This window comes from Plodia interpunctella, chromosome 2 (genome assembly GCF_027563975.2).
Source record: "Plodia interpunctella isolate USDA-ARS_2022_Savannah chromosome 2, ilPloInte3.2, whole genome shotgun sequence".
Taxonomy (NCBI): Eukaryota; Metazoa; Arthropoda; class Insecta; order Lepidoptera; family Pyralidae; genus Plodia; species Plodia interpunctella.
In genome coordinates this window covers 8,847,102-8,862,271 of record NC_071295.1, presented here as the reverse complement: position 1 = coordinate 8,862,271, position 15,170 = coordinate 8,847,102, and the positions used below count along the sequence as shown (strand labels likewise).

The 15,170-nt window shown below is 37.3% G+C and overlaps 1 protein-coding gene across 6 annotated transcripts in view; it reads left to right on the top strand.

Moving 5' to 3' along the window:
• The window catches only part of LOC128679445 (uncharacterized), a 31,496-nt gene that overhangs the window by 15,297 nt on the left and 1,029 nt on the right, over window positions 1-15,170 (top strand). For 2 of the 6 annotated variants that reach the window (XM_053761715.2, XM_053761743.1), the window contains 29 exons: window positions 213-263; window positions 628-730; window positions 1,528-1,652; window positions 1,839-1,889; window positions 2,330-2,420; window positions 2,566-2,640; window positions 3,162-3,233; window positions 3,651-3,757; window positions 4,053-4,133; window positions 4,394-4,517; window positions 5,016-5,155; window positions 5,743-5,793; window positions 6,140-6,251; window positions 6,619-6,749; window positions 7,201-7,251; window positions 7,631-7,739; window positions 8,361-8,494; window positions 8,640-8,690; window positions 9,033-9,144; window positions 9,903-10,033; window positions 10,304-10,354; window positions 10,681-11,391; window positions 11,742-11,900; window positions 11,986-12,101; window positions 13,462-13,575; window positions 13,914-13,972; window positions 14,143-14,252; window positions 14,588-14,717; window positions 15,017-15,107. In XM_053761715.2, the coding sequence (XP_053617690.1) occupies window positions 213-263; window positions 628-730; window positions 1,528-1,652; window positions 1,839-1,889; window positions 2,330-2,420; window positions 2,566-2,640; window positions 3,162-3,233; window positions 3,651-3,757; window positions 4,053-4,133; window positions 4,394-4,517; window positions 5,016-5,155; window positions 5,743-5,793; window positions 6,140-6,251; window positions 6,619-6,749; window positions 7,201-7,251; window positions 7,631-7,739; window positions 8,361-8,494; window positions 8,640-8,690; window positions 9,033-9,144; window positions 9,903-10,033; window positions 10,304-10,354; window positions 10,681-11,391; window positions 11,742-11,900; window positions 11,986-12,101; window positions 13,462-13,575; window positions 13,914-13,972; window positions 14,143-14,252; window positions 14,588-14,717; window positions 15,017-15,107 (3,443 nt within the window). Of the gene's footprint in view, window positions 1-212; window positions 264-627; window positions 731-1,527; window positions 1,653-1,838; window positions 1,890-2,329; window positions 2,421-2,565; window positions 2,641-3,161; window positions 3,234-3,650; window positions 3,758-4,052; window positions 4,134-4,393; window positions 4,518-5,015; window positions 5,156-5,742; window positions 5,794-6,139; window positions 6,252-6,618; window positions 6,750-7,200; window positions 7,252-7,630; window positions 7,740-8,360; window positions 8,495-8,639; window positions 8,691-9,032; window positions 9,145-9,902; window positions 10,034-10,303; window positions 10,355-10,680; window positions 11,392-11,741; window positions 11,901-11,985; window positions 12,102-13,461; window positions 13,576-13,913; window positions 13,973-14,142; window positions 14,253-14,587; window positions 14,718-15,016; window positions 15,108-15,170 lie in introns of those variants that run through there. The other 4 variants (XM_053761723.2, XR_008405756.2, XR_008405755.2 and 1 more) reach the window with 4 other exon arrangements.

The following is a 15,170-nucleotide window of genomic DNA, read 5'->3' as shown; positions in this document are numbered from 1 at the left end:
TCACTATATCTTCTTACCCCGGGTTTTTTTTAAATCGCTCATTTGTCTACTTTCTTGGTAGTGTTAAATGGAGTCGTATGCCATTTCCAGCTCCATTTTATACACTAGCTGTTATTAACAACTTGGATGTCACATGAGCTTGTAGATATCACAATATTTAATGGCCCGAGACCTCTCAAAAAAAACCACTAAACTGGTATTTATTGATGCAGATACGGCACATGAAGGAGCCGCTCACTTGACTGATAAGATCAAAGGAAGAGGTAATATTCCAATTTCATTATTTTTTCTAAAAAGTTCAATAAAGCGTGAATTCTATTTCATGTCAGAGGGATTTTTTTTATGTATCTTTAAGTAACGACAGTCAAAAGCACATAACCATTCCTATTTCATTGCAAATTCTCTGTTATCCACTCAAACGTGTTCCATATCCGCGCGATCGCAAAAAGTTGTGCACGCGCGCATAACTTTGCAACAATATTTATCTCATGAACGACAAACTAATGCAGCTTAAAAATGTATGCGTGTTAACACGTAAAAAATATAATAATACGACTATACACATGCTGTTATTGCTATATGATGCTGTCTATAACTCAATTTTTCGAACTTTAATTTTACATTCAGGTGAAGCGATGCAAGTAATTCATGACGAGTTGCAGAAAGAAAAAGGGAAGGAGTTTCTCTCAATCGGCAAGTTCAAAGCAACTCATGAGGAAGCAGCAGGAATGTAAGTTAACATCTTATTTATAGTTTTGTTATTTACTTATTTTGCAAGATTTGTTTTACTTCAACCTGTCCGGTTCGTCTGTAATCAAATCAAGTTCAATTTCACCTACATCCGTTTGTCGTACAATATCAAAACTTGTCACCTCGCTTCAATTTCCATGACAATACATTATTATAATAAGTAACCTAACGCTTAATAGCTTTGTCTATTATGTAAGTAGATTGTTATTTTATCTAGTTCTGTTAAGATCTCCCTAACGACAGTAAAAGTTTGTGTGACAAGCTTATTTGTCATGTGACATGATTATTTGTTGTGTGACATGCTTATTTGTTGTGTGACATGCTTATTTGTTGTGTGACATGCTTATTTGTTGTGTGACATGCTTATTTGTTGTGTGACATGCTTATTTGTTGTGTGACATGCTTATTTGTTGTGTGACATGCTTATTTGTTGTGTGACATGCTTATTTGTTGTGTGACATACTTATTTGTCATGTGACATGCTTATTTGTTGTGTGACATGCTTATTTGTTGTGTGACATGCTTATTTGTTGTGTGACATGCTTATTTGTTGTGTGACATGCTTATTTGTTGTGTGACATGCTTATTTGTTGTGTCACATGCTTATTTGTTGTGTCACATGCTTATTTGTTGTGTGACATGCTTATTTGTTGTGTGACATGCTTATTTGTTGTGTGACATACTTATTTGTCATGTGACATGCTTATTTGATCATGTGACAGGCTTATTTGTCGTGTGATATGCTTACTTATTATATGAAAATCTTTTCCCTACCAGGATAGGAAGCGCGCCATATTTCGGCGGACAACGCCCTAATGCTTTTATAGAAGACAAGGTTGGAGACAAATTGAAAGCTCTTAATTTGAAAGGGGGTTCTCCGATGGCCCAAAAGAACATGGCCGGTGAGAGCCCTAATTTTATTTTCTTTGAAATGTTATCATAAATAGAAATCTTATACTTCAGTGGAAAGCATTCGTTTCTTTTATATTTCCCTTATGACATAATTTTCGCTGAATGATAAATGCGTTAACTAGATACCATTATAATATTAATTACCTAAACAATATAAAAGTAGTCCCTCTTTACAGATACGGCCGATATTACCAAGAAATACTTGGCGGGTGTCGCGACCACCGAGTGTAAGTATTCATAAATAAATATATGTTTAGTATTAGCCTCGACTCGCAGCTTCATCCGCGGTAGTCTACGTTTGAGCTCCGGCCATTACCTACAGCTAATCAAAGTTTTCGGTCAAGCCGTTTAGCTGTGACAAAGTGACAGACAATAATTATTTCGCTAATAATATTAATTGGTATGGAAGTATGTATAGATAGGCCACTTATGACTGGGTGCGAATTTTACGCTTTTTTTAATTAATGGCGGAAACTAAAAATTTCCATTGGAGATTAAGTACACCAGATAAATAAAATCAATAAAAATATTGGGCAAATCACACAGATTGAGTTAGCTCCAAAGTAAATTCGAGACTTGTGTTATGGGATAATTAGATAATTGATTATTTTTACTGTATATAAGGTTTCGTACGTTTCAATATTCTTTACATTCTGTTATGTTTTAGGTGGATTGGACCCAACACAACTGGCTGCATTGGACCCTGCTTTAGCAAATATGAAAAAAGGGGCTGGTGGCAGAGGAGGCAAAGGCGGAGGGTAACATTTAAATATTTTTATTAATTTGGCACTCGATTTCCTGGTTTTTATTGGTACTTCAGTATTCAGAATATTTATAAAAAATACGTATATATATATATATAAATACTTAATATTAAGATTTTTTTCACTTTATTTATCCCAGCGCTGAAACTGAGGAAGAACGTCGTAGAAGAGAAGCAGAGGAAGCTCGGCTACGAGCTGCGGGAGGAGGCGGAGGGTAATATTTTATTTTTTATTCTACTCCTTTGTGTTACCTATTACTAAAACTGGTGTTATATTGACTTTTTACGAATACCACCATCTTGTAGCAGTAGACGCATACACACTGGAACTTAACAGTCTACCAGTGTGCAGGATTCCTCTCGATGATTTCTTCTTGTTAAATTATATAAGTAATTTGTTCTCATATTATAATAATAATTTTCAGAAATATACGTCGATTTACAATATGGTTACAATGCAAATTTCTTTTTCTTTCAGTATTTTTGAAATACTTGTAATACTGTTTAATTTTCTCCGATGGTTCGATAGATTACTTCTGTAGAATATTTGAAAATATATGAATCAATGGTTTATTTTTTGCAAAAAATGGTTATGAATGAACGGCTCAAAACGAGTTTATCATCTACCGACCTTTAATATAAAACGTGCAATTTCATCTGTTTAATATCGACTATCAGATACTTCAAGCAAGCGGTGACCCAGACCCTTATTGATAAAATAATCTCCTTTTATTAGCCCTGAATCTGAAGAGGAACGTCGCAGAAGGGAAGCAGCGGAGGCGGAGGCTCGGCGGCGAGCGGGCTTGGGGTAATATTATCAATTTTAATAGATAAATATAGGGTTAGGTAATGGAACACGCTATTTATTAATTCGAGAAACAATTGGATAGATTGCTAAATGGTTTTAAATTTGCGCGCTGTTGTTTTTACTTTTAAAAAGTTGCATCTACGAATCCTAAAATTTTGACAAAAAAAAAAACAAAAATATAGTTCATTGTATATTACTAACTAGTTTACAAAGTTTTTGTCTGTGAAATGGAAAGGGGTTTCTCTTTGTGTGTAAAGCCATGAAAAAGGACTTGTAACGAACTACATTTTTTTGACACTGCCATTGCAATAACAAATAGAATTTTCAAGATTTTTTTATAAACACGCATTATTTTCTTCATATTGTTGACAAACTGACGCGGGTATTGTGTATAAGATTATTTCACTGTATTCCCAGCGCTGAAACTGAGGAAGAACGTCGTAGAAGAGAAGCAGAGGAAGCTCGACTACGAGCGGCGGGCGGAGCGGGTGCAGGAGGGGCATTCGGAGTGGGCGGCCCTGGTGGTTAGTAATACAAACATATCCTACAAATACATTATTTCTACGCTCTTCCTTCAACATCAAACCTCCTTGGAAATGCTATTATTACCTGTCTCTTGCTTCGTGTGCCATCTAAGGAAGGGTATGGAGTGGTCCTATTTTCGAGCAGAACCACACGCCACATATTTTCAATCTCAGGGCAAAATATATAATTATTATGAAAATATTTGGTAATAGTATAATTTTATGATTTTAAACTTAAAATTAGATTCGTACAACGTGGCCTTAGAAGATATCTAATTTTGATTCTATGGCCCAGGTTTCGGGGCAGGCTCAGAGAGTGTGGGAGCGCGCAGGCGCCGGGAGGAAGAGGAGAGAAAACGACGCGAAGCCCTCGCGCGTGAGTAATTCAAAGGCTTTTATATGTTTCTCTGTCTGTAATCAAATCTTGCAATTAAATTTCACCAATTTCCACTAGTCCTACAGAGTTGAAATTTCCCACGTCACTTCAGTGGAATATTTCCTTATCATAATAATCCATTGTCTTCCATGACAAACGATTATTATGATAAGACCCGATGGTACACCCAGGGTCTATTCTAAACGAGGGAACGTAATGGGGTGTGTATATTATAATGCATATTCAACAAAATGAACCAGGTGAAATGGACCCCGAACGTCGCATGGCCCAGGAGATCCTGCAGGCTCAGCTGAAGGCAAAAGGACACGAGACTCTGTACAAGCAGGCTCCCACCGAACTCAGTCACGTGCAGGCTGCGAACTGGTAACATACTCGTACACTTTTATATATTGTGTTTGAAACAAAAACTTCCAAGAAAACGTCGAAATATCGTTGTAAAGTGAAGCGTGCGCATAGACAATGATTTGTTTCTTGGTTTGAAACTTGTTGTATTGCCCAAAATAAGTACGAGATTAAAATTAACATATTTTGCCTATCAATAACTGCTTTTGAAAATGCTATGTGATTTTCTTTATCTAGTAACTGTTAAGTGCATATGATCAACAAGCTAACCCATTTCAAAATCGAAAAGCTGCTAAGTTCACGGCCTGATTACATAAGAGAGCAATAGGGCCACTCCATATGGAGGATATGTGAATATCGTAAAAGGCGACTAAGGGATACGGCAGCAGCTTATATACAACAAAATCTACAAAATGTTTACGTTTATTTTTTACGCTGACTTCGGGCTTTGCAGAATTACAGCCTCGAATACAACGGGAATACGCGAAGGCGAGAGAGAGTATAAAATAAATTTCCCAGGTTGGCTGACCCACCTACGAAGGTGGACAAATCGGTGAAGGAGTCTGGAGACACGGACCGCCTGCACAAGAAGTTTGAAAGGAAACTCAGTAATCTAGTCAGCAAGGCCACTCCGCCCCATATGTACGATACGATGCAAGGTTGGTATTCCACCATTTTTTAAAGTTTTGGTACTGCTTCTTCTTCTTCTTAGCGATTTTCTGTACATTTGTAAATAAGTACCAATACTTTGGCGCGGTCTATGAATTGAATTCTAAGTGTTAAGTAATCTTCAGCTTTAAGAAAATCACTTATATAAAGCCTTCATGATTATTGGTTATAGTTTCTGGATCAGCACTTGCTAATCGGCCACGATTGTGTCGAAGTAAATATACTTATAACAAATGATCAGATCTTCAATGATTCCTCATTGGATCAAACGAGTTTATTTATTGCTAAATGCAACTTGCAACTGGTAGAACTAGCTAGAAACTTCGATACATTTTTGAAATCTGAATATGACATAATAATAATATAATAATAATAATTTATTTCTCTTTAGAAAATACATTTTACAAAGATATATACTTAACAAAAGAAGTTTGCATACATTTGTGCGATTCTCTTGACATGTAAACGGCTGTAACCTTCTGTATGATAGTTCTATCATTGCTCAAATCCAACTAATACTTGGTACCTATTCTCCATTATGTATGATATAATATTTATTTTTATCATTTTCTTTCAGACGTTGTTATCGAATCGTCAAGGCAGCTCTCTGAATACTTTGTTTCGAGCAGTAAGTATAGTATACAACTATTTAAAATTTCACTTACTATTTATACACAGCAAATTCATATACTATCTGTGTATAAAGAGTATAAAACGGACTCTTAAAAATGGTACATTTTTTTGGCATTACAATACATAACAAATAGTATAATCAAGATTGATTGAAAACACCTAGTGTTGCCAGTCAAAAGTACACCTCCCTCTTTAACTTTATACTCTTTATGTAGTAGTATTTTGACTGTGTAAGATTATATTTTGTTGGTCAGCTTGCTTTTATTACGCAGTTTTACCGTACATATTATGTATATGAAATCAGTGGACAATAAGGATAAATAAGTAATATATGCTTTTAGACTACAAGGTGCTTGCGCGGGAGGGTCTCATCTCGGAAATGCAGAAGAAAGGCAATGAGATTCTCGTAGACGTGGACGGCACGGCTGAGACGTTCTTCTTCGCCGCACAGAGGCTAGTTACCATTTATTTTTTATTACACGTTTGCCCAAATAGGAGTTACTTAATTCTATCATCATTCTTTAACGCCGCGTCAGATACGATGTGTGAGGTATCATTAGATTCCTTAATTTCCTTGGGTGAAATAGCGATGTAACATCATAAAATCAATATGGCGAATTAAATACTGCAAGCTCAAAAATGAAATAGTCCCGAGTGACCCAACATATTCATTTATAAGGGAGTCGTGTGCTGATGATGACATAATTGGCAGTAGAAAGCAAGTATTTTCACGTGCTTCAATCATTTAATTATAGAGGTATTATTCTCATTATAGAAGTGTTTTTTTATATTACTGTAAAGCACTTGCATTTTGATGCAGACTGAAGAAAGCGGAACAACCATTAAAAGCGAAAGAGCCGTGCAGTCAAGTGGCATATCAGCTGATCAAAAAACTGGACGACATGATACGCTGTCGCTCCATGGCGCGGAAACTCACTGCTACTATGAAAGGTACATTGTACGGTCGGCAGGAAAAGTCCAGTAATACTTTCTAGTTTTATTTCTATAATGTTCAAAAGTAAGACTAAACTTGTGTGCTAGTAGTACATGTGACTACAACACTTGGCTGTAACAACTCTCTGTAACGCTCTAAATGGTACCTGATTCGAAGCATATCCATGGCGATACAAAGAGGGAATATAGCAAGAGTCATTAAAAGGCATCTAACGCCTTCGAACTGAGTACGATTTTAAGATTATTTAATTATGTGTATTTGTATCAATTGATTGAAAATTTAAAATCTGTAGGTACAGTATAGATTAATGTGTGGCCATGTAGTGGCCATACTACATACTCACCATTTGGCAGACCGAATGTTCATTAGCCTTCTATGCTATAAAATATATTAGGATATGTACTTATTATTATATCATACTTTCACCATTATTTGTTTCACCTACAGATCACATCAAAGAGGCTGCCGAATACTTATCAGGACTCGTTACCAAGCCAGGTGATGTATACTTGTAATCCCACTAATATTATAAATGCAAAAGTTGTATGTTTGTTACTTCTTTACGCTCAAACGGGAACATGGGAATTTGATATTGAGGTAGCTGATATCTTGGATTAACACATAGGGAACACTTCTTATCCCGAAAGTACGCGATTCCCATAGGATTTGGTCAAAAAGTCTGATAGGCGCTTTATAAAGTAGATGGCGCTACAGTGCATAAAAAAGTTTTTTTTTTCAATAACTACGCGGGGCTAGTGTTAGTGCTTGTTACTAGATAGTTACAATTCTCACTTGCTAAAAAAAATTCGTTGAATATATAAAGAAGCTCTATTTCAGGTACATATGATTTTTTAAATATTTTTATAAAATTGTGCAGATCCAGAAATAGAAGCTTACGTGGCTCTGCTTGGTGAAATGGAATCCAGAGGAGACTCGCTTCTGGTCGAAGGAGCCATTCCCAAGTCTTACTTTGATGCTGCTAATTAGTAAGCCACATTTTTTACCCTAAAAATAACTCGGAAATAAAGAATGGTTTCAGTATGCAGTTCGTTTTGTAGGTTTAGTGTCGAGAAAACAGTATGCGTAGTTAGTCTTTGTGTTTTAAATCTCACCATCGAGTTGATTCGCAATGAGAGGTAGCTAACCAATCACAGTACGCGATTGTGACGCCACGACAACAACATTGAATATGATCGGTTCGCTACGACACATTTCGAATGAACTCGATAGTGAGAAGTGTAAGCAAACGCGTACTTCTCCCTCAGATCAGGATCGGAGAAGTTATAGTATAATAATGTTTCTTTTTATATTTAAATTTGAAATTTACATCATAATGTAAATTCGTCCACATAGTAATTGACAGTCTTTGGAAATAAGGCTGCGATGAAGTTTGTTTCGCCGCTTCTTCACCTGCGCTTTGGACAGCGGTAGACTTGTAATTTTTGACGTCATATGTCATGTATAGTTATGTATATCATCCTAACATTAAATAGAAAACCTTTTTTTTTGTGGCTTACATTCTACTCTGTCTATGCTAATGAAGTATTTTAGATGTTCCAAAATGTTTTTCTGAATGATGCCGTTATTAAACTTATCTATGTTTTTAGTCTACGGCAGTTAACTTCGTGGACTGATCACATCAACAGACCTAAATCTTCTTTACAATCTTCCATTGAGTCCAAATTGAAGACTATGATGTCCAATGTGGAGCCACGTGGCTACACCAAGGCTGTGATGGATGGTAATTAATAGTATTATAAATACCTTTTAATATATATTTTTAATTATCATTGTTTTTCCATGACAACTTTTACCAAATTCTATAAATCTTCGTTTGAAATGTCTCTCGACAAAGATGTTCCTGTTTTAATTATATTTCATTTCAGGTGTCATCCAATCATGTACGAAGCTGCTGGTTTCCTACATGATGCTCCAAGGTGAGGAATCTTTCTTGCTTTAAAAATTTAAATGAAATGCTTTGTAACTGACGTAGCTAAATGAGGGAGCTCTGCGATTCTTTCGTTCGCACGCTCGGCCTACAACAGTGTATTGTTAAGCAACTTTTTCAAAGGGTGGTCACAGGATGGGTGACTAAAATTTTATTATCTCGAGTTCCTCCGTGCTTCAGAAGGCACGTGAAGCTGTTAATTTGGGCCGTATTTGCAGTCGTTAAGTCCCGGTATAAGTGAAGACTTAACAAAAGTTTAGGCGTAAAGACAATACGTTAAATAGGGACTTAGTAGTGTCAATAAAATGATAACTAAAATATAATTTGACAGCGGAAAAAACGGAGGCGCTCAAGGTCTTGATAGAGCAGATGGAGAAGGCTGGTGACGGCGTGTTGTTGCGTCACGGAACCATTCATAAGTCCTACAGCGCAGGCGCAGAAATGTACGATACTTGCAATATTTCACCACATTCTGATTAAATATCATATTGTGTACTGACAGATAATCTTCTTGATCTATCTAAAGTTATTTGCCAGTTAGCCCTATCAACACTTCTGAAAAATAATTGTTAACATTTTTCGATATGTTACATATGCCTATATGTATATAATAGCCTCGTTAGTAAGCGGAGATATAGGTTCTTAGAATAATGGTTTTAAATACTACATAACGATGTCTGAAGTGACACTTGCTAAACACATTTGTCATTAAGTACGTGTCATCCAAAAAGCGTGCTCGTGCTCTCAACGAATTACAAAATTTGTCTTATAATCAAAGAAATATGTATTAGGGTTTTTCCACTCTCAACTTCACAATACAGTTCTATATTTTTTAGATATATAAAGGGCTGATATTTTTCTCTATAGTATTATTTACTGGAAGTATTATGTAATCTGTGGTATTGGCAACCTTTACAAATTTTAATATATGTATGTATTCCGAATGCCGAATGCGATCACTACGTGCGGTCATAGCGCACCATACCATAACGGTTCAGTCTATATCATTTCACCTATATCAATCAGATTATGTTGATAATTGTGAAAACTTGTGCTTTTATCGATTATTGATTGGTAATTGGTAAATTTCATGGGTAAATGTACTTTAGTGAGGGTTTGTTCAATTGTATAAGCTGTTAATTTGCCGAATAAATAAAATAAAAGATTAGTTATTTATTGTACCGAATCCATATTGCTTCAGTCTGCGAGGAAAGAACTCTGATCAACTCAGCGTGCCCAACGCCGATCCGGTGGTGGCGAGGAAGATACAAATCAAGTTCAATAACCTCATGAGTAACGCCACTCCGGACAAATACAAGAACCTCATGGACGGTGAGAATTCTGAACATTGTATATACTTAAATTTTAAGGTGGAACCTTTTTTGTACTTTATGCAAGCAAACGAGATTTAATCTTTTTACGCTCTTTTTGATATAGCTAAATACATTCTTTGACTTAAATAAAATGGCGTTCATTCTTCTTCACTTATGCTTTGGGTGTTAGTAGACTTAGTTTAAGTAATTTTGTGACGTCAATAATTTATATAATATTATCCTAAATTGAATAAAGAATTGTGAATCTTTGTATCGTTATTGTTTTTAGATGTCATCGAGGACGCGACGATGTATCTGGCTGTGCACTTCTTGCATCCACGTAAGTGTCGACGCAAACCGTAAATATTTATCATGTAATTGACGATTACTAACTAAGAGGAATACAATAGTTGTTAGCCTGGGTATAAAATATTTTTTAATGCATTCACATAAGGAAACACAGGAATCAAATGTCACTTTAATTTATTTTATTATAGTATCATTCAGGTTTTGTTGTTCTCATTAAAGTATAATTAAAACACTTTTTCGACTCCAACATTTGTGACGTCACTTGTGCCCACTGTCATACAAACCTCATATTTTTTTTGTTTTTGACACATGGAAAAGAGTATCCGATGAGAGTTGACGGCACGTACCCTATTGCAGAGGTGATCCAAGTGTGCAAGTGCATGAAGAACGTGTTCGTGCAGTGCGAGCTGTGGTGCGACGAGATCCTGCGGCGCGTGGCGCGGCCGTGCTGCACGTGCTCGCGGCACGTGTCCGTGCAGGCGCTGGCCGACCTCGCGCCCGCCACGCGCCTGCGCCTCAGCCCCGGCTCCTCCCGCGCCTTCGCGCCCGGCCTGCAGATCTCGCTCTCCACCTGCCCCAAGCTCAAGCAGCGCGGCAAGTCCAGCCAGGACCTGTGCCCCGCCCCCGACCCCACCTCAGGCTGCAACCAGGTCTCCGCCTCCTACCTGCTCTACTCCACCTCGTACGACCGCTCCCGCAGCCCCGGGCGCCTCCCTCGCCCCTCCGATAAGACGAGCTCCTTCGAAACTACCACCTCGTCGACAAGTCTTCACGACAAGATGTTACCGCCATCGCAACCGGAAAACCGGACGCGAGCGGTCTCTTCCGATTCGACGTCGCATTTAGAGCCGGAACAAGAGACTTCGAACTCGACGAACGCTTCGTTCCACACGCCCGCTTCAGAGGGTTCAAGCAACGCGAAGTCGAAGAAAAGAGAGAGTCCGTTTTGGCAGACGTCGACGACGATGTACGCCAACATTGATCGAGAAGATAGAAATGTGCAAGCGCCGAGCGAGCGGGCACATCGATCGACGTCGCGCAGTTCACAAAAGCGGGCCTTCAGCTCCAGTAAGTATACTATTCATAACTATTAACACACCTGTTTCCTATGGGAGTAGACAAAGAGTAGTCCACTTTACCATGAACGTGACAAATCTCACTTGCTTCCTCTATACAGTTTGAGTCCCAATATCCTTCAATAATTTTAATTATTAATTTAGGTTGTGATGCATACTAATTTCTTTTTATATTTATTTATTTTTACTAACCAGGTTTAAGTTAATATTGTTACTAACGTCATATGTGACATGTTTTGAATTGATTCTCATCACTCGTATATAGGTACACTCGAACTCTTAAATGTATATTCCATTTTGATAACTTTATATAATTTGGTAGTTATTGACGTGATGTTACAGGAGCTATTTCTCCAGGGACGCCGATCGTGTCGACGGACCAAATGGGCGACTGGCACGCGATGATGGTGAGCCTCATGTGGAATGTGCAGGCGTGGCGCGACTGGATCCAGGAGAACATCGAGAAGGCTCTCGCATGGAACCCGCCTGATGAATCTCCTGGTAACAGACTATAGTAAAAAATATCCGTTTGTACAGTCAACAGGACCGGACGTCAATTACATTTACTTGTTTTTTATCATGACAGACAACTGGGCGACGTTTCAACGAAGAGTGTCACAGGAGTCGTTGCAATGGCGACAGTACAACATCTTCAGTCGGCAGCTCACTCTACGTCTAGCTCTCCGGTACAGAGACAAGCAGGTTAGATCTAATTGTGTTTTATTTGATTGGTTCTCTTGCTTTGGAGTCGTTATGGATATAAATAAAATTGAGATCAGTTGTGGCCACTTTTATTGCTTTGTTGCATGCTCCTCCATGGTACAAGACTGGCTAATCATTTTGGTAGTTATTTGTACTTTAACTAAGATGCTACTCTGCAAGGTCTGATTAGATTACTTCATACGAACTATATATAATCTTTATAGAAAATTCTATTACTTTTTATATTCTAAGTTATAAATGCCAAAGTAAGTTTATTTATTTGTTTGTCATCTCTTCACGATTTTATCTGCTCAACCAAATTAAAATCAAATTAAAATTTTGCATAATTTGAGGAAAGCTTTGAGCTATTGCTTGTTTGAGGTACGGAGGAAGATATAGGGTACCTTTTATCAATGGCAAATTCACGCAGGCGAAGCCGCAGGCAAAAGCTAGTTTATAATAAAACTAATAGAGATTTCACTAACTTCCATTATTATCATTGAACTGACAGGAGTTTGTTAAAGGACAAATACTGTCTGAAATTAACTTTTATATATATTTTATTAAAAGTATATTATCTTGCCTTAATTTGAAATTTAATATGAAATTTGATTTTTAAAAAAATTTGATGACTCACAGACGCTTCTACAACCTTATTATTAGTCTATGTTATGGCCATAGCATAACAATTAGTTCTACCAAAGGTAAAGGTAACCGCGTGGTTTTTTAACTTGTGTGCGTATGTGTATGGTCGGAAGTGGCCTCATTGTGGATTGTATTTGGACGTTTCGGCTGCCTGGTCGGAAAATCCTTACACATTATAAAAAGAAGTCTCCCCAGTCGCCTCTGTCTGTATCAACGCGTTAAACTCAAACAACAAATAAACACTACCTGACGGATTTGTGTATGATTTTCGCAATTAATAACCATGACACGCCAAGAAGAAGTGTAAAAGATCTATCGGTGCCACAGACTCCACACTGCATTGTGTTACCTGATGACTGGTAAAAGCGCAAAAACACTCAAATCAGACAACAATTTCCCTGACACAATAGATATACAAATTAGTTAACCAAGGCTAACGCGAGTGTATTCCGTCAACAGAGGCGCTGGTGTCGTGAAATATTAGTTTTCATAAAAAAAATCTGATGTTTGTCTTGTCCTTTTACAAGCCCTACGTCTCTAGTTCACTGACATTAACTTCTATTGAATATTTCTCCAGATTTAATTGAAAGTGTAACAAACATACACACATACATCCTCAAACTTTCGCATTTATAATATTAGTATTATTAAGCATGGATAAATAAACTTCAAAATATGTTTGTTCATCCCCATCTCAATTTTCAATACACTGCAGATAGTATCGCCGACGAGAGCCACCGTGAAGACTGACATTTACATGGAGTGCCAGCGAGAGATGCTGGACATCATAGACATGTTCAACAGGTGGACACATTGGCTGAACGTTGTCGTAAGTATATATTACTTTATCTCCAGGTGCTGCCTTGCACGCAACTCCGCCGGCGACAATTTATTTGCGGGTCATTAAGTATTTCTTTTCCAAATTTTATCAATATTGACCCAGCGGATTATATGAAGTCCATTATAACTTTAATCACTGGATTTAAAAGTATTGAGGCTCTCAATATTTACTCTGTGTACTAATAAACCTATTTACTCTGTGTACATACACATTGATCGTTTGATCCTGACATAATGTTTTTAAACATACAGATTATATTTTAAAGTAGGTACCTCTGATACTAAACATGTTAGATTTTTTGTTTTATTTTTCATTTACCAATCAAGATAAAAGAAACGGACACGCTGCAGTCAAAACCTGGATCCGAAGTTTCTCTTCAAGTTTTGTACGTGCAATTTTTTTTTCAGTAATTTTCGCTTCTAGACTTTGAATATATTTTTTGTAAAAATAATTTGCCCATTTTGCTCTTTTCGCACATTTGTCATTATATTTCTAGCTTTTCACTCATTCTGTGGTTTTCCATCAAAAATTTTAACGTATTTTCTTATTTCAAAGACGATGGAATCATTTCAAGGAGAAAGTTCAAGAATATGCCGACGATTGGTCAAAATACAACACGCACTTAAAACTTTGTTGGGAACACAAATACAAAACTATTATTTCAGGTATCTACACTATTTGTTACGCCTGTACATATTAATTCAGCCGAACTGGCATGGTCTCGATAGCTCAAGGGTCAAGAGCACTGTCCCGGATAGACAAGGGCGCGGGTTCAATTCCCGCTCGATTCCAGAACTTTTTCATCTCATTATTATTTTCAAAAAGAAGTTAAAAAGCATGTGTGATATGTAGGTATAACAAATCCATTTAAATATACCTTGCAATGTCTTCCGATAAATAAATAATTCTGTCCAATCGCGTGATTCATGGCCGCGCGGACAAGAGGTGCTGTTATAAATTTAATCATTAACATTTTATTGATGTCTGTTGTGATATGTAGACTGGCTGCCGGCGTGGCTGCAGCACGGGCCGGTGTGGGTGGTGAGTGCGTGCGGCGCCGTGCCCAGCGGCGCGGTGGCCGCGGGCGTGTTCGACGGTGAGGTCACGTGGGTCGCACGCACCACACACAAGTCAGTACATAGTATCTGTAAACTGGATATTAGGAACGACGAATGTGAGTGAGTGAGAATGAAGGAATGCAAATTCCTATGCGAAAATTTTAACCAGAGGCTTGTACTATATACTGGAATGGTCTCACCGCGCACCAAATCGTTGAATTTAAAGAATACATCCACTATTCTTAAATAATTAAGTACATTAGAATAATACCTTATTTTTATGTCATCAAAATATTTTTTCTATAGTTTGTTTTAAATAAATCTGTCAAAAATGTCCCGTATTAATTTTCACTTAAAATACCTCTTTTTAGATGCAACGTGCTTCCAGCAGCATTGCATCCGTCGAAACATTATTGTTTAGTGTACGCTGACGGAGCAGTACATCATTACACGAAATATCAAGTGAGTCATTAACATAATGCTATTACATTCAATACATGGCCACAGGTAGCCACAATTTAAAAA